General features: G+C 38.0%; 1 protein-coding gene across 1 annotated transcript; it reads left to right on the top strand.

The window, feature by feature from the left end:
• Positions 1 to 1,366: 1,366 nt before the first annotated feature.
• Positions 1,367 to 22,207, top strand: ccdc138 (coiled-coil domain containing 138). The gene is given in 14 exon segments (NM_001126916.1): positions 1,367 to 1,422; positions 3,684 to 3,811; positions 4,716 to 4,828; positions 5,848 to 6,029; positions 10,011 to 10,169; positions 12,248 to 12,367; positions 15,493 to 15,570; positions 15,645 to 15,752; positions 18,458 to 18,619; positions 18,978 to 19,094; positions 19,568 to 19,757; positions 20,143 to 20,319; positions 20,795 to 20,933; positions 21,107 to 22,207. Coding segments are annotated over 13 exon segments (1,821 nt in total). The 5' UTR covers positions 1,367 to 1,422; positions 3,684 to 3,707; the 3' UTR covers positions 21,279 to 22,207.
• Positions 22,208 to 22,450: the final 243 nt, after the last annotated feature.

Here is a 22,450-nt window from a genome sequence, read left to right as displayed (position 1 = left end):
TTTCTGCTGGCACACTAGTATGGGTTCTGATTGTTCTGCTGACACACTAGTATGGTTCTGCATTTGTTCTGCTGGCACACTAGTATGGGTTCTGCATTTGTTCTGCTGGCACACTAGTATGGGTTCTGCATTTGTTCTGCCGGCACACTAGTATGGGTTCTGCATTTGTTCTGCTGACACACTAGTATGGGTTCTGCATTTGTTCTGCCGACACACTAGTATGGGTTCTGCATTTGTTCTGCCGGCACACTAGTATGGGTTCTGCATTTGTTCTGCTGACACACTAGTATGGGTTCTGCATTTGTTCTGCCGGCACACTAGTATGGGTTCTGCATTTGTTCTGCTGACACACTAGTATGGGTTCTGCATTTGTTCTGCCGGCACACTAGTATGGGTTCTGCATTTGTTCTGCTGACACACTAGTATGGGTTCTGCATTTGTTCTGCCGGCACACTAGTATGGGTTCTGCATTTGTTCTGCTGACACACTAGTATGGGTTCTGCATTTGTTCTGCTGACACACTAGTATGGGTTCTGCATTTGTTCTGCTGGCACACTAGTATGGGTTCTGCATTTGTTCTGCTGGCACACTAGTATGGGTTCTGCATTGGTTCTGTTGGCACACCAGTACGCATTCTTTCTGTGGGCACACCAGTACTGAAATCTACATTTGCTCAGCAGTCACACCTGTATGGGTTATCCCCTTGTGCTGCTGGTACACATATAAAGGCTCTCCATACTGCCTGTATATTGATAGGCCATTTTTTATATGCCACACTGGCCTAGTCCAACACTGCTAGTGGATCCTGTGCAAGTTCCACCTAGGTCTGCCCGGCCTGCTACAGTGTGTGAGGCAGTTACAATCTCTCCTGTCCCAGCTGCCACAGCGCTTTCTCTCGAACCTCGGCTCGATCCTCAATATAAACCTACTGACATAAACGAAATAAAAATGTCCCCAATATCAGAGGCACGGAAGAGTAACGGATTTTAAATAATAAGAAGCCCTGACAACTAAGGGCAAGGGAACTGCAGTACTCGGCCCTTTTCCCTGTCTAGCTCACCACTAGTCACTGTACATTCGACGCTAGTCCGACTAACAAATATAGATAATGTTTTATCATACAGTTTGTATGTGCCATCAACCAAGCATGTTTACTAAAACAAACGCTTTTTCACTAGCCGAAACAAACCTGAAAACCCACCCTACTCCGAGTTTCACCAATCGCTAGGTAGACTTTTTAGGCTCCGCCTTTTCTTGTTGCTAGGGGAGATAACAAAGCGGAAGTTGTAACCTGTCAGTTGGGGCGTGACGTCACATGTGCCGAGCATCCGCGCCTGTTGTGGGAGACGTTTGAGTAAGGGCTACAGTCAGTTCGGTTGGGTCTGCTGCGAGGAGGGCACATACGGGTAACCCGAGGCCAGGGTGAGTGATGCGCTGTGGGGCAGCGATTGGATGTGAGGCCTGCGATATGTGCTCCTTATTAGCTGTGGGGGTGTATAATAAAGAGATGGATTGGGACTGTAGAACTGGTAAACGAGGCATTAACTAGCACATAGTGCCCGTCATGAAATAGTCTCATATCTGTATGTGGCACTGCCCTGGCTGCCAGTACCTCAGCACCTGCATTGGCGGGAGGGATTATACTCCTTGCCTGTAATATGCTTTTCCTTTTCAGAAAAGGTGGCAGCCCTGGTGGCATAGATGTATTGAATGATACATTGGCTCTCATATACCTTCATTGTCTGTATTATAATAATAACACTCGTTTCCTAAGGCTCAATTCTTATATTTAAAGGAACAGTAACACAAAAAAATGAAAGTGTTTTAAAGTAAATAAAATATAACGTACTTGTGCTGGTAAAACTTGGGTGTTTGCTACAGAAAAACGACTAAAGTTTATATAAATAAGCTGCTGTGTAGCCATGGGGGCAGCCATTCAAGCTGGAAAAAAGGAGAAAAGGCACAGGTTACATAGCAGATAACAGATAAGTTCTGTAGAATACAATAGTGTTTTATCTGTTATCTGCTATGTGCCTGTGCCTTTTCTCCTTTGAATGGCTGCCCCCATGGCTACACAGCAGCTTTGTTTAAATAAACTATAGTAGTCTTTCTAAGACAAACACAAGTTGTGCCAGTTCATTACACTATATTTACTTTTATACACTTTTGTGTTACTGTTCCTTTAAAGGAGAAGGAAAGTCAAAATCTATTAAGCACACTATTAAATAGTACTACTTGCTGTGTAAAAACGCTATATTCCTGGCTTGCCTAATGAAAGATTTACAGAGATACACATACTAGAACCTACATGCTTCTTTCAGTGAATGGCGCCGCCATCTTGTCCAGCGTGTCTGTATGGGCTGAAAAGCACAAGCCAGCTCCCCGTTCCTGTCACAAAGATTCTGCAGCTCCCTGCTCCTGCCCCAAACCCCCCAAGCTCCACAAACCCCCCCCCCGCTCCTGCCACAAACCCTCCGCCGCTCGCAGCACCTGCCCCTCCGCTTCCCCACCTGCTTGTCACAGAGTTCGGCGACGCTGCATCGCCATGGCAACCAGGCACTCCTGCTGTGTGCGCATGCACCGCCTGCAGTAACAAGTCGCCAAGTCTTGAAGGAGCGATGCATTATGGGAATCTTCTCTACCCTGCTCAGCAGTTTTTTTTTCTGTTTGGCTTCTGATCTTCTGAACGGGTGAAATATGGGGAGACTTAAGGGCACTATTGAGACAACTGAAGGTATGCCTGCAGCTTGAGATTAACTCTTTATTAGCCTTTCCTTCTCCTTTAAGGGACTCGCCTTGTCATGTCTGAACAGTTTCACAATGATGCAGGCTTCAAGATTAATGGTGCACATTTTGTTTCATATCATTTCAGAGCAAGTCACTTAAAGGAGACATATTGGATAAATGGGGAAAAACGCTTATTTTGTAGGCAATTATAAATAATATACGGTGCTGGTTTCACTTTGTGCTAAAAATTAATCCTCTCTGTAACAATGGCCCCTTTATTGGAGCTCCCTATAGGTCGTATCACTTCTCCATCCAGTGTGAAATGAAGAGTGGGCGTGTCCTAACGGTCCCTGCCAGAAGCACAGTAGGAGGGGGAGAGCCAATCACAGTCCTGCACTCACGCAAGCACAGACAGGCTTCATTTCCCTATCAGGTCAGCCTAGCTGCTGATTGGTTCCTATCCTACAGTGCAGGGTACGGAGGGCCGCCGGCTCCCCAGCTCATCCAGAGAATTCAGCCAGCAGGAAGTGGCACTGATGGGCGGGGCTAGTGGGATTTTTGTGGAATTTCTCAATAAATCAGTCAGAAACACAACTTTTTGAGCACATTCCTTCTGTATCTAGAGGAGTATAATTCACTGGTACATTCATCATTTTTATAGGATATGTCTCCTTTAAGATATACCAACACAGCAACAAAGTGGTTACAAAGATATTTGCACATGATTTTGATTGTGTAACAGTGCACAATAGAGAATTGAAAAAATGTTATATCAGTAAAAAAAGCTGTATGTAACGATCTGCATAAATAGCCATACTTACTTGTTAACTCAGTAATAGGTTTGCAGAATTTAAAGTAGTGATTTAATTTTGCTGTCAAAATGCTTTCAAATGTAGAGCACAATTTTATTTTTAATTGACGAAGTGCAGAGTTCAGTGTCTGACATTTTTCTGCAGGAAGGTTTCATGGCGGACTCTAGAATGCCGGTGTCACCAAATTGTTCAGCAGCTCTTATATACACTCAACAGAAGTACTACACTAAAGCATTTAAAGATTTATTGAAAGTGATACAGGACAGTGGGTGGTAAGTAGTTTTGAAAGAACTTATCTCTCATATTCTAAAGAGAAGGGGGTGATATCACTCCAACTTGCATTGCTTCAGTAAAGTGTGACTGAAGTTTATCATAGAACAGGTCACATGACTTTGGCAAATTAAGAACACGGCTAGTCCCATGTGAAATTTCAAAATTAAATATAAAAAATCTGTTTGCGCTTTTAAACGGATTTAAATGCAGGATTCTGCATTTTGAGAAAAAAAATTTAAAAAAAAAAGGCATAGAGGCGGGGCAGGTAGTATATGATTGACAGCTGGGATTTTTAAATGCATCTAATGGGTTTGAATATGTTAATATAAAAATGAATTTTGGTTTCATGTTTAGTTTGAAAAGGGCTTTTATTATACAGCTTTTTATGTCTGGGTGACAGGTCCACTTTCAGTTTAGAGATAACAATCACATTGCCTAACATTTTGGCACCCCCCTACCCCACAGTGATTGTAACTTTTTTCTCCTTTAAATACTTAAAATAGCGCTATAGTATATATATATATATTTTTTTTTTATTTTTTTTTATTTGCTTATTTGCTTTGTAAGAAGAAGGGTAAAAAAGAGCTCAAGGAACTTTCCAAGCCCTAATAAATAGTAAATAGTCAGACACACAAAAAATAGCAGGATATGCACCTTGGAATAATGAAGAAATAGGGAACAATAACTCAAGAAGGATACTAAACTGAAAATGATATGTAGTAGTATGATTTCAAACCAGAATCAAAAGCTAAATTGTGAATGGTTGCTCCTATAAGGTTTAGTAATAATGTTCTTACCAAGTAAACCCTTTTTTTTAAATTAATTTTAATTTTAAAACATGGGGTGATTAGGCTTATGTAGTCATTTTGTACTAATGTTCTTGTATTCTCCACTGCCTTTAAGGAACGATAATAGGAGTTCTGATTCATCTGATTCAAGCGAGCTTGAAACTGATGAGGAACAGCAAGCAGTGTACCAAAGCCAAGACATCGGCACACACCTTTATACCAATACAGGTAAGATTTTATAAGAAAATATTTTCCTATAAAACCTGTTATTATGTTACTATCATTGGTTGTATTTTTATCATCCGTAGGCATGTTTGCCTCTAAACAGAACAGTCTTCAACCCATACAAAGTGTTGGTTACTCTTTGCTAAGCTCAAACTATAAATGCTCAGTTCTAGTAAAGATCATATAATGTGGTTTATTGTTCCTTAATAAATAACAGGTGCAGTACCTTAATTTGCATTTGCTTTGAGGCTATCCAGGGCTAAGGGCAGTGGTACACGGGGAGATTAGTCGCCCCACGACAAATCTTCATTGTTGCTGGCGACTAATCTCCCCGCAATGCCATGTCTTCGGAGGAAACTTCGGGCGACTGCGGGACATCGCAGCGACATGTATGCCATCCCACCGGCGATTTACATTCTAGCCAGTGAAATGGCACTGCAGGGAGATTAGTCACCCACGACAACGAAGATTTGTCTTGGGGCGACTAATCTCCCTGGGAACCACTGCCCTAACAGATGCCACACCCCCTCTTAGTTATTTTCTAGAGGTACTTTGGGTCAGTAAAACAATCATTTTAATGATGGGTGCAAAACGGTGAGAAATGTTTTTAATGTGTTATTATAGTTAGGTCTAAGGTTTGTGATTATGATAGATCATTGATTTATAAAGCTCCATTCAAACAAAATACCAGAATTTATCTTGCTTGAGAGAAACATTATACTTGGGCAATGAAGAGAGATTTGGCTTTGGGAACATGATTAAATTTTGTACCTACCAATTTTAACAGATTGTCTTAGTGGCAGTGAGTTCCATCACCTCTATAAAAACACCTGACCTCTGGCATTGTGCCTTTACATGACCATGGAACTCCTTAGTGACTTTTATTTTATATTAGGGGAAACATTGTTTTCTGTATAATGTTCACACAGAGATATAGTATGCAGTCTGTAGAATTCATAAATTTGCAATTTTGTAAATTATTTTGTAAAAATAATTTTTTTTTTCATTTTTTTTTAAATAAGATGTCACGTTGCCATCTTATTTAGTGGCGAACACATGCACTGAACCATCCGTGGAAGCTACCGCAGTTGGAAAGCATAACTCAAGAAAATCACAAAGCAGTTTTATCAAGGGTACAAATTCTCTTCCTCCTGAAGTTGCTGACATCTATGAGGAATTATGTGGAATTTACCAGAAACTTCAGGTAAATTATATCATATTTGAAACCAGTAGCTATTCTAAGAGAAGAAATGTTGGGGGATAAATACATTGTTGTAACACAACACTAATAAACTTGCATATTCTGTTTTTATCTGATACTACCTGATCATGTTTGGGCTGAAATCTACCTTTGTTGAGTTAGGATGAACTGGTCCCATGCATTGGGGTCTTTAAAGGAGTGCCTCTCTTAACTCATTTATAATGAGATTCAGCGCATAATATTGCATTATTCTTTATACCTTTTTTTCACTCTGTGTGTGCAACAGATCTCTGTTCTCCTCAAAGGTGCTCCACTCCTGCTTGTTTTAGGGAGGAGTGGAGTATTTGACTGATTACCATGTACAATGTCTTTTTTGACATGCAGTCTCTTGGGGGGGACCAGGAGGAAGAACTACTTCCAGTTGGGAAGATGTTCAGGCCCTAATCTCTCTCTCACAGAATTCCATTGTCTCTTCTGGGAATTGTACATACTCAGTTCCTGTTTTGTATCTGTTGGTTTCCTGCACACTCTTTGCAGACCAGATCTGCTGATTTTTGCGTGCTAGTCTCTGCTAAGCGGTTTTGAGTCTTTTTCTAGAAACACTCAAAGGTGCCTCTTGCACTGTGTATGGCATAAAGTTTGAAATTGTGGGTTCTGTCTGATAGAAAGCAAAAGATACAAAGGATTTTACTGTAATGCTGGGTACCATGAGTCTAAACAACGGAAGAAGCCAATAAGAATATGAGCAATCAGAGTTTTGGCTAGATGAAAAGAGCCTTGATTATTTAGAGATTTAAAAGCAAGAGGGACCAAATTTAGAAACAGAATTAAATAACTTTTCAAAAATCTCCTATTATAAACTCAATAAAAATAAAACAGTGATTCTACCCTGTAATTTGGACTTAGATACAATCCAGTCGCTCAAAAAGTCTTCCCCTTACTCTTGGTCTGAAAAGTCAATCAAATACTTGGGAATTTCTGTCACTCCTCTAATTTCTCAGATATACAAGGAAAATTACGAGCCATGGATTTCCAGGCTCAAAACCAAGCTAGAGGCTCTCTCCAAGCTCGAGTTTTCTTGGTTAGGTAGGACTGCTGCCTTCAAAATGATGGTATTGCCCCAGCTATTGTATCTCTTCAGAAATCTCCCAGTAAAAGTTCCCAAAAAATTCTTTACTTTCCTACAAAAACTTCTCAATAAGTTTGTCTTAATGAATAAATCACCAAGATTTTCCAATAGAATACTTACACTACATGCATCAAACCTAGGTTTTGGCGTACCTGACATTGAGCTTTATTATAGAGCTACAGTTTTAGATCAGTCTAGGGTAATCTGGACGGAGGATGGAACTAAACACTGGATAGAGTTGGAACAGAATCAAACAATTTTCTCCTCATATAAAAACCTATTAGAAACCAAATTAATATGGAAAACTTACAGATCAATACCCAATATGATGATAACAAATACCCTGAAATTATGGAAAGATCTAATTAAATCAAGCTCTAACAATCCATTAGCTATCACTCAACCTGTCCCCTTATCTACGTTAGCTAGTGTAATTAAAGAACTCTCTTTAGGTAATTGGATAGACCTAGGCTTAGATACAGTAGATAAATTGTTTCAAAATACAGAACTAAAATCTTTTGAACAATTAAGCCAACAATATAATATCCCTAAATCTGAAGAATACAAATATTTCAAAATCCGGAAATTTTTACAAACCCACACTTCAACCCCACTACTCCTACCCTCCCAAGTTACTAAACTTTTACTACCAGAAAAGATATTTCAAAAAGGACTATCCATTATTATCGGATAGAGTAGAACCTCCTAGGTGTCAGTTGACAAGATGGCTGGAATATTTACAGTTAGATTTAGACCAAGAAGAATGGGAGCTAGCAGTCAAATCGCTGAGAAAGTCCACACACTGTGTGTCTCATCATGAGAATCTCTTAAAAATGATATGGAGATGGTACCTCACTCCAGTAAAAATCGCCAAATTCGATACCAAAGTTACTCCACTTTGTTGGAGAGACTGTAAACAAGCAGGTTCTTTGGAACATATCTTTTGGGAATGTCCTAAAATCCAAGGATTGTGGAAGGAAATAGAGGTTTTTCTTAGGAAATTACCTGTGAATTTGATGTGTATTACTCCCAGTATGGCCCTTCTCCACATAAAGACCATGGACTTGCCTCCCAAGGAGAGACTGATTTTTAATCACATTTTTGTGGTTACCAGGTGTAAGATAGCAGAAAATTGGAAATCTAAAATAATTCCAGAAATTGAAGATATTCTTAAAACTGTAGAGTTTAATCTCAATGCAGAAAAAACCTGGGCAATCAGATCAGGAAATTTACAGTCCTTTCTGGTGAGATCAAGTTTATGGCATTCGATATACCCAGATACTAAATTGAATGATCTTAATTAGAGGTTATAAATCCCATAAATCTTATAAATCCAATACATCCTATAAACCCTCTCACAGAGATGGAGACTTTTCCAGTTGTGTACTCTGCATAACACAATAATTTATGAGGAGAGCGTACTGTTCTTAACTCTTAGCAATTGAATACAACTTCATTAGTTGTAGTATTAGGTGTAGTTGTAGTTATAGTTTTTACTATATGTATACTTCCTTATTGGGATATATCAATTTATTATAGTAAAATATTGCTCTATATTTTTGGTGAAGCAAAATTTCTTAATGATACAGCTTGACTATGTTCAATCAATCCTTAGATGGATGCGGCCCCTAGGATCTCAGTAGTGTCAGTTTATACGTGTTTTGCACGTTTTCAACGCGTGATTAGTATACGGGTATAAATATACGTGTACATAACAAATTTCTTAACCAACAATATTAAATTATATTATATCATATTTTATCATATGTTGACCAATACTGAATGTATAAGTTTTCAACGGCTGTTTGTACTGCAGATTATTTTTCTGCATAATGTAAATATTAATGTTTGAAAATATTTTAATGCCTTTATTTGGCTATAATGTTTAAAAAATCCCAATAAAAATGATTGAAACTAAAAGCAAGAGGGCTGACATTGAAGAGCATCTTCCATTTTATTTGAAGCCAGTGTAGGGAATGTAGAACTGGTGTTATGTGGCACTGGTGGTGTTGGTGGGTAAAATAAGCTTATAGTGTTGAATTTTGTAGTTACTGTAATCAGTGCAGTAATCTACTTTTAAGCCCCTGAGTTTTGAATCTACTGGCAGTGCTCCCTGTTACTTTATTAAACTCTGCCCTCCAATTACAGATACCTTTGTCTTGTCTGAGTTATATTTCTTCCAGATCATGTTTATCCACACTTGCAGATCAGCTAAGCACCTATTAATTGTTTGGTTTAAAGAGCAGGTAAGAGTTGAGCATTATCTGCTTCGTAATGGTAAAGATCATACTTCCAAGTATATGGCAAATAATGTATATAGATAAATATAAAATAAAACTCACGATTAGATTGAGCCATGTGCAACCCTTCAAGGTAACATTATGAAGTTGAAGAATGTAATCTAGCTGTGAGAGATCTGCTTGACAAAAAAAGATTTGAAGCATTTCAGCGCTGCTTATTCTAGATCTCAGAATGTTTTTAAAAGTTAATAAAAAATAAATATTTTTATGGTCTACAGTAAGAAATCCACCTGAGGGATCAAGAAGGATTATCATGGATGCACTCTTCTTTATCTCTAGCCATAAGCAGCCAGCAGATGTTGCTTGTTGAATAGTCCTTCAATTACCTCCCTAGTTTACTTTTTTACCAGTCCTATGCAGCTTACTCTAAATTTGTCTTTGATGAAAATTGTTAGATGAAGCAGTGTTTAAGTGTTTTACATATGGGCTGTTTTATGTGACTTGCTCAGAGAAACAGTGTTCAGGGGTATAGTTTTCCTTTAAGCAATATTTTGGTTCAGAAGTTTACAGTTACTTAGTGGGGGTCTCTTTTAGCCTATATTTTTATCCTTACAGCAAGAAAGATTGTCACAGCAAGAGTATTCACTTCAGCTGAAAAAGAGAGAAAAATGTTTACAGCAAAAGGAAGAAATGCTTTTCAAACATCAGACTACACTGAGCAAAATTAAAGGATTTGAGGAAATTGTTCATGCCAAACTTCGAATAATGAAAGAGGTATTTTGTTTTCTGTTTCATTATATTAAATCCATATGGAAATTAGACATTGGTTAAACATCAGTCTTATTTGAACACCTATATGAATAGCTTTCATGATACTCCAGCCATGAATTCAGATTGGGCATTCAGATATTCATTCTACTATCATATAAATAAAGGGATTTGACCTGTTGCTCAGTCCTGCTAAAAAGCAAGAGGACTTTGGAAAAGAAGCACTTTCCAAAATACATTTATGTAACAGAAAGCAATCCTGTGATGTTATTAATGGCAGCGCTCTCTCTTTTTCCTCTGGGATAGGAGTTTGCCAACCCTCTCGCTCATTATGCAAATTCAGACATTGGCCTACTCATAGGGGGGCATATAGGGAGGAGATCCACTCACTTGGGGACCTTGTCAAACTAGCGGATCTTACAGTGTATGGCCACATTTCGAATTTTAGGAATAAACGTTGTGGTTTTAGCGCTAATGTGTATGCCCAGACCCAACATCACCGCAAAATCAGTGCTGTACAAGTGAATGAGTGTGGTCTGGGCATGCACATAGCATATAACACAGTTACGTTGCCCACTGCTGATCTGTGAATCTTTGCTTAGACTTTTGAGTGTTGACTTAATTATTCATATATATAATAATTAGCAAAAGGATCAAGGTAGGTCTTTGCACAAGCTGAATATCCCCTATAATCTTCAACAGATTTTGTTGTTGTCCAATTTAAAGAATGACATAGAATAGTGCTGCTCAATCTGGCCCTCCAACATGCTGTTTGACATATAATTGGGCTGTTGCATGTAATTAGTTGGACAGCACTGGCATAGAAGATAAAGTTGGCAAATTTTCACTATTGAATTGATGGTATGCTATTGAGTATTGTACCTGTATAATGCAACTAACCTAAAAAAAATTACTTAATGGCAATGACTTTAGAATGGCTTTTTGGTTATTCGTGTATGTAGTTTGATTTTCATTTACATATTAACAAAAAGTTATGTTCTGTAGACATTGGAGAAAATTTATATTTGCTCTTAACTACGCCTTTACATAAACCTATAGGCTTAGTGCATCATATTCTGAATGCTATAAACTTTTGTGTGATTCTGCATTTGTAAAGTTTTTGATTTTATATGATAACATAAAAAATTCTAAAAATGTATGTAACTAGCGTAGATTTGCTGTTCAGTACTATCTCTGTTGAAAGACATGTACAATTGGGGAGGGTATTTGCATTCAGGCAACATAGTTTTCTTAAATATGTTCTATGAGACAGTTAAAAGCAATTTCTATCATAAACCAAACATTGCAGCAATTAGTTGTCTAGAGGTAATTACCCCATCCGCACACAAGAGCTTCACTGGCAGCATTCACAAGTTACATTAGCAATGTTGGCACGAAAGGTTGGTGTCAAAATAGTTCATAGGAAGCACTCAGATTTTCCAGTTTCAATAGCAGGGTGCAATCTGTCTCACTATCCTCCTTGTAACTATTTGGAAGTGCTGTCCTGTGATCCATTGCTAGTAGAAGAGCATTGCTGTGGAAGAGCCCTTTAAAACCAATATATATGTATAGTGCATGTGTGTACTCTTTTAATGTAAAACTTTCTTGTGTGTGTGGGGGGGGGGAGGTCCCCCACCATTTAGCTATTGTTACATTGGCCCATGTTAAAAAGAAAGTTAGTAGACTCAACTTTTTGGAATTTTATCCAAATTGCTTAAAGGTAAAATAAAAACTATTAGCTGATACTTATGGGTATATACTGTATAATACTGTGGATATGGTGTGAATGATTATATATTTTATATTCATACACTTGAAATGTAGTTAAAACAACTAAGGAGTAGCACAGGGCCTGCAAATAGGATAAAGAAGGTAAAATACACTGGATAAACCATGACCAAACAAGGCCAAGTGTCATATGAATTGTCCTGGACTCGTATGCAACATTTAAAAAATGTGGCTTAGTATCAGGAAAGGCTCTTGGCTGTAGGTATGTAAAGATAATAATTTTTTTTGTTGTTTAGAAAGAACCCATTCCTATAATGTTAATGCTGTCTTTTACATGTGTATCTATATCTTTGCAGCAACATAATGTAGAAATGAAGCAGCTCTCAAATGCCCTGAAAGAGAAGGCAAAAGAAAACAAGAGGCTCAAATCCTCCTTTGACACCTTAAAAGAAATGAATGATGCCTTAAAAAAACAGGTAAGATTAAATTTCATATACAAATCTTCATGCTGTTTAATTCTTGGTACTTTTACATTTGCTGTTTCAGTGTTGAGTTAAAAAAAATCCAAACTTGTTTTTTCCTTTTCCTGCTTCAATTTAATTTCTAAGAGATTTTATCATTCAAATAATTCTTCTCCAGAGCACTTTATGCTTGTTATTAAAATTATCATGCATAATCACTGCATTAATAGTATTACCCTTTTCATTTAATGCATTCTTCACAGAATAACACTTTTTTTTGCTTTTTGCTTTATATTTAGAAAACTTTTTTTCCTCAGATATGTTTGTTTTGTGTACATTAAGGTCCTGGTCATGGTCATGAGTTTTCTTGCAGGCATTTATCTTATTTCTTTTTTTAAAACAGTTCATCTCTGTTTTGTGATTTTTTAACAATTTAGGTTTTTTGTTCATTAGCTCTCCAGTTTGGAATTTTAGCAGCTATTTGCTGGGGTTCAGTTAACCCTAGCAACCAGACACTAGCTTAAACAAGAGACTGGCATATAAATAGGAGAGAGCCTAAGTAGAAAGAGTAGTAATAAAAAGACTGGAGCTTAGCAGAACAAATAATGTCCAACTTGCAGCCTTACCGATGTTAAAATATATCTTACAGCAGTGCTGTCCAACTTCTGTTGTACCGAGGGCCGGAATTTTTCCGACCTACGTGGTGGAGGGCCGATAATGGAAGCCAGTTTTGACCACTCCCCTTTTTGAAACCGCACCCACTTGAAACCACACCCATGTTATCACATGACCATACCCATATTAATGGTTGTAGTACAGCAAAAACCTGCCATACTCTGCCTGCCCTACCCTGCCTGTGTGTGCCATACTCTGCCTGCCCTACCCTGCCTGTGTGTGCCATACTCTGCCTTCCCTACCCTGCCTGTGTGTGCCATACTCTGCCTTCCCTACCCTGCCTGCGTGTGCCATACTTTCACTGTGTTTGCCATTCTTGGCTGGTTTGTGCCATACTTGGCCTGTGTGTGCCATACTCTGCCTTCCCTACCCTGCCTGTGTGTGCCATACTCTGCCTTCCCTACCCTGCCTGTGTGTGCCATGCTCTGCTTGCCCTATGATGCCTGTGTGTATGGCACACACAGGCAGCCTACAGTGACACAATGCTGGCACTGCTCCTACAGTCTGCACAATAACTATGTATTAAAAAACTTTTTAATTGAAGTACCACCTCAGTATATGTTCTTTTTGTAGTGTGCAGGGATTATTTGTGGGTTTCTACTGCTCCTGAGGTGTGAACAGGGGAACAATATGGGTGATTACAGCCTGAGCCTGAGGTGTGAACACTGCAGGGGGTGAACAATGCAGAGATTAAAAGGTGTGAACAACACAGGGGATTACATATTTAAACAAAATTTCAATGATTACCAAACAAGTCCAGTTGCTTCAAATTTATTTATACTAGATATATTTAAACAATACAGCCTGATTACAGCCTGAATCTGAGGTGAGAACCATGCAGGGGGCCAGTTAATCTCAGTACTGATACCATTTAAAGCTTACACAAGAGTAAGCCATCAAAGCAGCCAGACAGGTGGGGGGCCACACAGAGGGGGGTCGCGGGCCGCCAGTTGGACAGCACTGTCTTACAGCATCTTGTGACCCTTGAATGTTGTCTAGAGGTGATGGGAGTTGCAATAATCAAGTAAGGCTGATATCTTGTAGCTGAGCAATTATGAAAAATATAATGGAAATGCCAAAAAAGCATTTTAGTTAAATGTGTTTAATTGAGAGGCATGTCAATAACAGAAGCCACAGGAGTATTCTGCAGGTCAGAGGAGTGCCAGAAGTTATCTTAGAGTGCCTAGAAATCTGTTGTTAAATTTGATAGAGCTCAAAGGTCTCTGTGCCTTGCAAGGGATGGCAATGTCAGGGATGTAATCTGCTCTCTGCACAAATAGAGTACATGTCATTTTTAAACCCAGGGACCTTTAATTAAACCCCCTTTAGAAAATGCTCTGTAGAGATATGCCAACATATGATGTGGTAAAGATGGTTTCTGCATTTCCTTACAAAATCCTTGCAAGATAAAGGGTATATAAATAAAAATGGCCTTTGTGGCCACATCATGCAAAAAAGGCAAAGGTGCCACAATAACAGAACCAGAAACAATAATTTTGCAAAACTTTGGACATCCCTGCAGTGAATTGACCTGAATTGTCTACTTCAGCATATGGAGGCAATGAACTGTGCCCTCTCCTTGTTGGTAGCTGGGAGATCAGCACAAGCAGATGAAAGCCTTAGTTCAGCACCTGAAAGGCTGCAGGTTGAGTGCTGAAAATTGTGTCTGCAAAATGTTATAATTATAGCTGTGGTTATGGAAGATGTACATTTCGGAGGTACCCTAGATGGCTATAACCAAAGTCACATACAGTTATAGGAGCTATTATCCAGAATACTTGGGGCCCGAGGTTTTCTGGATAACTAATTTGCCTCAGCAGACCTTAAATCTGTTGAAAATCATTAGATTAAATCATTTTGACACCAATATGAATTGATGCAGCTTAGTTAGGATCAAGTACAATGTATTGTTTTACTGTTACAGAGAAAAAGAAAATGACTTTAAAAACTTATTTGCTTAAAATGAACTCCATGGGAGATGGTCTTTCCATTATTTGGAGCTTTCTGGATAATGGATCTTATACCTGTATAAGAAACACAATGGGGCACATTTACTAATCCACGAATGCATCCGAACACGTTTTTTCGTAATGAGCGTATTTTCAGCGACTTTTTCGACACTTGCACAACTTTTTCGACGCTTGCTCAACTTTTCCGTATTTTTAGTGTGAAAAATCGGATGGGTTTTGCCACTGTTTACAATCGTACGCTATGAAAATTTTGTGACTTTCGGATCGCCAGTACAATATTATCGTGACTAATACGATTTTTTCAGAAGCATTTTCGTGATATTTGCGATCTTCAGAAATTTTCGTTTCCCATTCGGGATTCGAACTCGTGTTTTGATAAATCTGCCCCAATATGTACCATAACCACCACTGTTTGCAAATGCTACAGCCTTTAAAAGTATGCCTTTGTATTGCTGCTTTAATATTGTATGGTTGGTTTATGTACATTTCCTACAGTTAAATGAAGTTAGTGAGCAGAACAAGCAACTGGAAATGCAAGCAAGGAAAGTCCAGGCTCGTCTAGAAAACTTACAAGTAAGCCTCTTATTTGTATTAATGGTTACATTCGAAAACTTTGTGGTTGTAAACAATGTCTGTGTCTCTTTCAGAGAAAGCAAGCATTCCAAGAAGTGCAAAAGTGCAAAGAGGTATCACAAGCAACACAGTATTTAAAACCTAAACAGACAGAGAAGGCATCTGTTTCTATGAAGCTTAAGGTAATTTAATAAAATAGATGTTACTTGACAACCACAGATATATTCACAATATTTTGATTACTGTTTCAGTTTAGGGGAAATAAAACATTTTTTGTTTTAATCCACTTCTGAAATATGCAGTAAATCTGGTAACCAAATACAGGAAGTTTTGATTAATGTTTGATAGTTGTACCGCTGATTAAAGAAGAAGGAAAGTACAATAACTGGGGGGTGCCAAGCCAACCTCAGCAGCCGGGGTAGCTGCGAGCCAGTGGTCCTCTTTCTTCTTCTGTCTTCACACCACTTGCGCAGTAGAGGAAAAAAGCAGAACTTTAACAAAAAAGCTGTCCTTTTCAGTACTGCAGGGGTCCACAACCTTTCTTACTCGTGAGCCAAATGTAAAAAGACTTGGAGAGCAACACAAGCATCATAACAGTTCATGGAGGTGCCAAATAAGGGCTACGATTGGCTATTAGGTAGCCTCTATGAGTCATAACAGGATTCTGGGAACAAATTCCTTTAGGCTCTTAGAAAAGTCCCATTTACATGGGCTTATCCCATTTACATGGGTTTATCCTATAGACTAATGCTTACCCACTGGGTTTTCAATGCAAAAGCCAGGATAATAGCTGATCATATTCCCAACTACAGACCAGTTTCGCCATTCTTGGGGCTCATCAGTGTAGTGCAGGGTTTTCCCAGAATCCTGTTATGACTTATTTGCATACGTATGAGGTGGTCTCCTCAACCCTTTTAGCTTGTCCGTGAATCCCCACTCCTGGCTCTACCTAAGCTGATCAGAAAACCCTGCACTACACTGATGAGCCCCAAGAAGGGCGATACTGGTCTGTAGTTGGGAATCTAATCAGCTATTATCCTGGCTTTTGCATTGAAAACACAGTGGGTAAGCATTAGTCTATAGGATAAACCCATGTAAATGGGACTTTTCTAAGAGCCTAAAGGAATTTGTTCCCAGAATCCTGTTATGACTTATTTGCATACGTATGAGGCGGTCTCCTCAACCCTTTTAGCTTGTTCGTGAATCCCCACTCCTGGCTCTACCTAAGCTGATCAGAAAACCCTGCACTACACTGATGAGCCCCAAGAAGGGCGAAACTGGTCTGTAGTTGGGAATCTGATCAGTTATAATCCTGGCTTTTGCATTGAAAACCCAGTGGGTAAGCATTAGTCTATAGGATAAACCCATGTAAATGGAACAAGCCCATGTTAATGGGACTTTTCTAAGAGCCTAAAGGAATTTGTTCCCAGAATCCTGGTATGACTTATTTGCATACGTATGAGGCGGTCTCCTCAACCCTTTTAGCTTGTTCGTGTAGCCTCTATGCACACTATCAGCTTACAGGAGGCTTTATTTGGTAGTAAATCTTGTTTTTATTCAACCAAAACTTGCTACCAAGTCAGGAATTCAAAAACGGCTACCTGGTTTGGGGCACTGAGAGCAACAAGGGGTTGGTGAGTAACATGTTGCCCCTGAGCCACTGGTTGGGGATCACTGCTCTACTGTGCATGCAACGACCCCAGGATTCCAAAGAGAGTCGAGAGAAGGAAGAGGATCGCTTATTCGCAGTTACCCTGGGCTGGTGGGGTTTTCTCTTAACAGGAGCATCATCCTGGGTATATCACTGGGGTGCCTAACATTTTTGCACCACCAGAGACTTTCAGTATTCAGAATTTTAGTATTTTAAAAATGTTTAAGCACTTCCCAAACATTTCAATTTCACATACATGCCATATAGTTCTTACTCTCTACAAGTGAGCATTGCACCCCTCCTTTGATGAAAAACTGCTGTTTTTTGATCCTGAATCCAGTTATTTATATGACCGTTTGATGCCACATGCCTTTAAATTCTACACAATCTTAAATACATTTGAACTTTTTTATGCCAAGTATCCTGTTTTGAGAGTCTTGGAAGTTTCAGAGTTTCTTAAAAAAACATGAATTTATTGCAGTTAAAGCAACAGCACAGAATATTATTTAGCCATCTTCCTAAGGCTAATGTCACACAGTATTTTTTTTGGCAGATTTCTTTTAGCTCAATACCATCACTCTAAACTGAGACTGCATTCATGGCAACTGCCTGGGCAGATTTTGCCCAAAAATGCTAGTATGCATTGACAGGTAGTTGCTAGCAGAGCCTTGTATGCATTAAGGCTAGTGAACTCAAATGTGTAAATTAGGGAAACATTGTGAAAGGTTAATTAACTGGAATAAGGTAATAAAGTCTTACATTTTCCAACATCTAGGAACCCATAGCAAACAATCGGATGTTTGTTTTAAAACAGCTGACCAGTAAATGCTTCTGCTGATTGGTTGATATAGGTATTAGACAACTCACAAATTTAAGATCATATATTATATTATTTCCAGTGTCTTTAAAAGTGCAGTGCTTAGAGAGTGACCTTAGTATAAATAGGCTATAAGCTGCCTTTGTCTGGTTTTTCACATTCTTCTTTTCAAGTTTTCCATTCTGTTCTTCTTTATCAGAGCAATGTCTTTGAAATTATATTTTTGTGTACCATGCCTTGTGGTTATAAAAGCAAAACCAGATCTTGGCAGCATCTGTATTTAAATATATTATCAGTTAAAACTTTCATCGTCCATGTGCGCTTTATACTTTATAGATCATCTGTTGAGACAGCCTAATTTACTCCTTTGATGTATAGAGAACACAGATGCAGAATATAACATTGTGTCTGCCCCGCAGGTCCCTCACAGTGTTCAAGTATATGAGCTTTTAACTGTGTTAATGGACTGGATCTCTGATGTGGAGATTAGCAATCCTAAATCAGAAGAAAATGGAAGCAGGGGGAAATCATTATGCATAAATCAATTGCCCGCAAACTATGTTCAGGAAAAGTGTGCCAAGGTAAGTTTACTTGCAGCATTTTTTTCCAGGGAATTGCAAGTCTCAACAAAGTACTGATATATTGTTGTTGTTACTTGCCTTCGCAAGCACTTTTTTTTATTTTTGGAGTTCTTGCTTTTCTATAAAGAATTCTTCATGCTTATCCTCTTATCAGTGTTAGTAATTTGGAGGAATGTAAAAACACAGTTAAGACATACATTTGAACTTGTGTTTTACTTGTTTTGCAATAATGCCTATTTTGGCTTGCAAACATATTTGACACTAAAATTAGGTGAATTTTATTTTGGGAGGTGAGTGCTAGCTTAAATTGTATTATTTGCTAATGTTAAACTACATGCATTTTTTTTTGTCTTTCCAGATTCTTCCTGTTGTAGTAGAACAGTTCCAGTTGGCACCATTGCTCAGTCCTAAGCTACAGTTTTCGCTCATTAAATTTGCTTATTGGATTTTAAGGCAGCTAGGAAAGGGATCCCAGGTTAGATTTTTTGATACTTGTTTTAAGAGTAAAATTTAACAAAGGTTATTTAACAACATTTGCAAGTAAAAATATAAAAAATGGAGATATATATATATATATACAGAAAAGAACAGAGCACACCCTAATAGTAATCAAATGCCCCAGGTGCTTGCAAAAACCATGTATATAGCAAGACAATGAGCCGCACACGCAGGGACTTTGTTAGAAAACAAAAATTTTTTTAATGAAAACGATCCAACGTTTCGAGCACCAACTGTGCTCTTCCTCAGGGACAAACCACCCTGAGGAAGAGCACAGTTGGTGCTCGAAACGTATATATAATATATATATATATATATAATAATAAAATTATCAAGGATCCCTGATAGAGGTCCTAATGAGGACACAGAGAGAAATTGTTGTATTGCATTCTAGCCTGTAACATGTTTTGTGCATTATTTAGAATTCTTTTGTTTTCATTTAAACTACAGTCAACTATGGCTTCAACTCTGCGAAGACTTGGTGAAGACACATTCAAAGGAGTAACCTATAAACCCACAGAAGGGAAGCATGGTGAAAGAGCCGCAGACAACAAAATTAAGCTTGCAGCATTCTATAAAAGCAATAACTTCTCACTGAGATTCTTATCAACTTTAATTGTTCTTAAAACTGTTACTCAAGGTATGATTTGTCAACTGTTGCATATCCTATTTTCTACTAAAATGTCAACTCTTAATGCGCACATACATACATTTCAATTCTTCACTACAGGGTTTTGTAGTTTGAGGTTTTAAAATTCAGTTATGGATACGCGTAATATTTGACCGTATCATTTACGAAAAGACTGAATTGTGCTATACATTGACAGCTCAAATAAAGTTCCAAAGGCAAAAGATGCTATATTGATAGAAATAAATGACCTTTATCTTCATTTAAGAAATTTGAACAACCACCGTTTCCATGGCTGGCATGTTGGGAGTAGTCTTTTTGCCACAAATGAGCATTAAAAATATAGTTATCTCTGGCAATATTTGGCATAAACAAGTGACATATTTTGTCTTCTCAGTGGACTACCTTGCTCAGGCTTTGGATACACTCTGTATGGATTTGAAATCTGATGAAGGAAGAGAGCTGTTTGTGGAGTATGATGCAGTGGAGATTGTTTTAAAGCTATTACATTTGCCAAACAGGTGTCTTATTTCCAGCGTACTTGATATCTTACTTCAGCTGTCAATGGAGCCTAGTAAGTTTGTCTTATGTATACAGTTTTTATTAAATTGCATTTAAATGTGATAAAATGATGGCTTGCACTAGTCATACATGAGCCAATTATCAATGTATCTATTGGTTAATCACTCAGATATTGTATAGTTTGGCAACTGATGCTTATGTGTTGTCACTAGTCTGCATGGTCTCCATTTTGGCAGTTCTAGTTATGTCTTTGACTTTCTACACGTGTGCAGTGCAACAGGAATGACCATAACATATGATTGGCTTAGCTACTTCCTGGTGTATAACCTATAAGCCTTGTGACAACCATTTTTCCCGTTTATGCCTCTATTCCAAAGATTAATTAATGATTCCCACTTATCATAGACTAATAATTTTATGCTGCATCTGTCAAATCATTAATATATATAATTTGCAAGAATAGATATTTCGCAAAATTTTACCTGTAAAGGGAAAAAAATTAAATCTGGTAAAATGCCCCTTTTCAGGATTTTTTGAGCCTTTTGTGGAAAACTGTAGCAATGAGGCATTTTTTAAGAATGCTGCAGCGTTGCTTCGGGATCCTAAATCTGACGTGCCAGTTCTGGAAAAGCTAAGTGTCGTCCTTCAAAAGCTCTCCAAAATTAAGTAAGTATCTTTTGTTATTCTCTGACTTTATCTTCCGTTTGTTACTTTGATGGTTTTGTTATCTTCGCTTTGGTAATTACCTGGCTGTGTTGTATGTCAGATTTTCTTGACGCACGAACACACTCTTCTGTGGCACCTTATTCCATTCATGTTCTCTCTTGTTTATTTTTTAGGAGCAATAAAAAATACTTTGAGCTTTTTAACATTCCTCAGCAAATTCAAGAAATACAGAGGAGTGCAAATCCAGACCATGCCTTCCTGGTAATCAATCTGAACTCTGTTCTTTTCCATTTGGGTTATACAAAAGGCAGCATACTTTCCTCTAGTGCAAATACCAATTATTAACTGTTGTAGGCAGATATATCTGTGCCCTTCAACAAGAGGGTGAGTGGTATGTGATACAGTCCTTCAGTTGTTACTTTGTGCTTTTGGAGTATTGGTACTTTCTTACTGAAAAAGGCAATCTTAACTTTAACAAAAGTATGTTGTGCATGGCAATATCCTAAACAGTGTTTCAGCTGGTCTTCAGTTTCTATGGTTTTTCAGATGATTAACCTTCCTATTCTGCCTCTTTTCAGTCTCAAATCAGTTTTTTGGCATTATAACCCTAACATAAAGAAAAAAGTCCCATTGACTGTGAAGCATTAGTGTTCGTATGTTTTATTGCTTCTTATGTTTTTAATGCTTTATTGCTCTACTCTGTTTTTCATTGTAACATCTAGACAGCTACCTGGTTGCTAGGATCATATGGACCAAGCAATCAGATGGCGGTTAAAGTCCGCTTAACAGAAAAAGTAATTAATTAAAAATCATGAAAAATGAAGATGTCTTTATTCTATGTAGAGAGTAGATGTGTTGTCTCTTTAATGTTTCCATTGTTTTTCATTCCTGTTTGACTGCTGTTGGATGTTACCTCTTTTAAGGTTTTGTATATAATTGTACAGTGTTCTATGTTTTATATTATTTATCAATAAAATATATGTGTTAAAGATATGTAAAGAAAATGGTGTACTTTTAGTATATATGGTTAATTTCCTATACACCCAATTTTAGGGAAGTTTTTTGACTTGCTCCTGCTTCAACAAAAGAAACATTTCTGTCTCATGTCTATTAATGCCCTTTTTGTTGAGCACTTTTCAGTTTACCTGGTTACTGTATTGCTTTTATGTATTAATTCTAATGTTCACAACCACCCCTTTAGAAACACCCTCACATTACGAATAGGATGTACTAAATTAAAACTACTTTATGAACAAAAAAATGAAAATGGTAAACAATTTGTCATTGTTTTCTTTCTACTGCCTTAAAAAAGTCACCAACATTAGGCTGGGCCGTCCAGATCCAAATCATCTGCTGTGCCGTTGTTTAGAAATCCATGCTTATTTATGTCTTGCTAGTGGGGAGAATAATGTTCTGCACCATTAACAAATTACTACCTAATTATCTTTATTCTTACAAACCATTTCAAGTTGATTAGCTGAAAGGGAGATTTTATTCATCATTAGGGCACATTGTCC

Source organism: Xenopus tropicalis, chromosome 2 (genome assembly GCF_000004195.4).
Source record: "Xenopus tropicalis strain Nigerian chromosome 2, UCB_Xtro_10.0, whole genome shotgun sequence".
NCBI lineage: Eukaryota > Metazoa > Chordata > Amphibia > Anura > Pipidae > Xenopus > Xenopus tropicalis.
The sequence above is the reverse complement of the archived record's forward strand: the minus strand, read 5'-3'. Positions and strand labels throughout refer to the sequence as shown.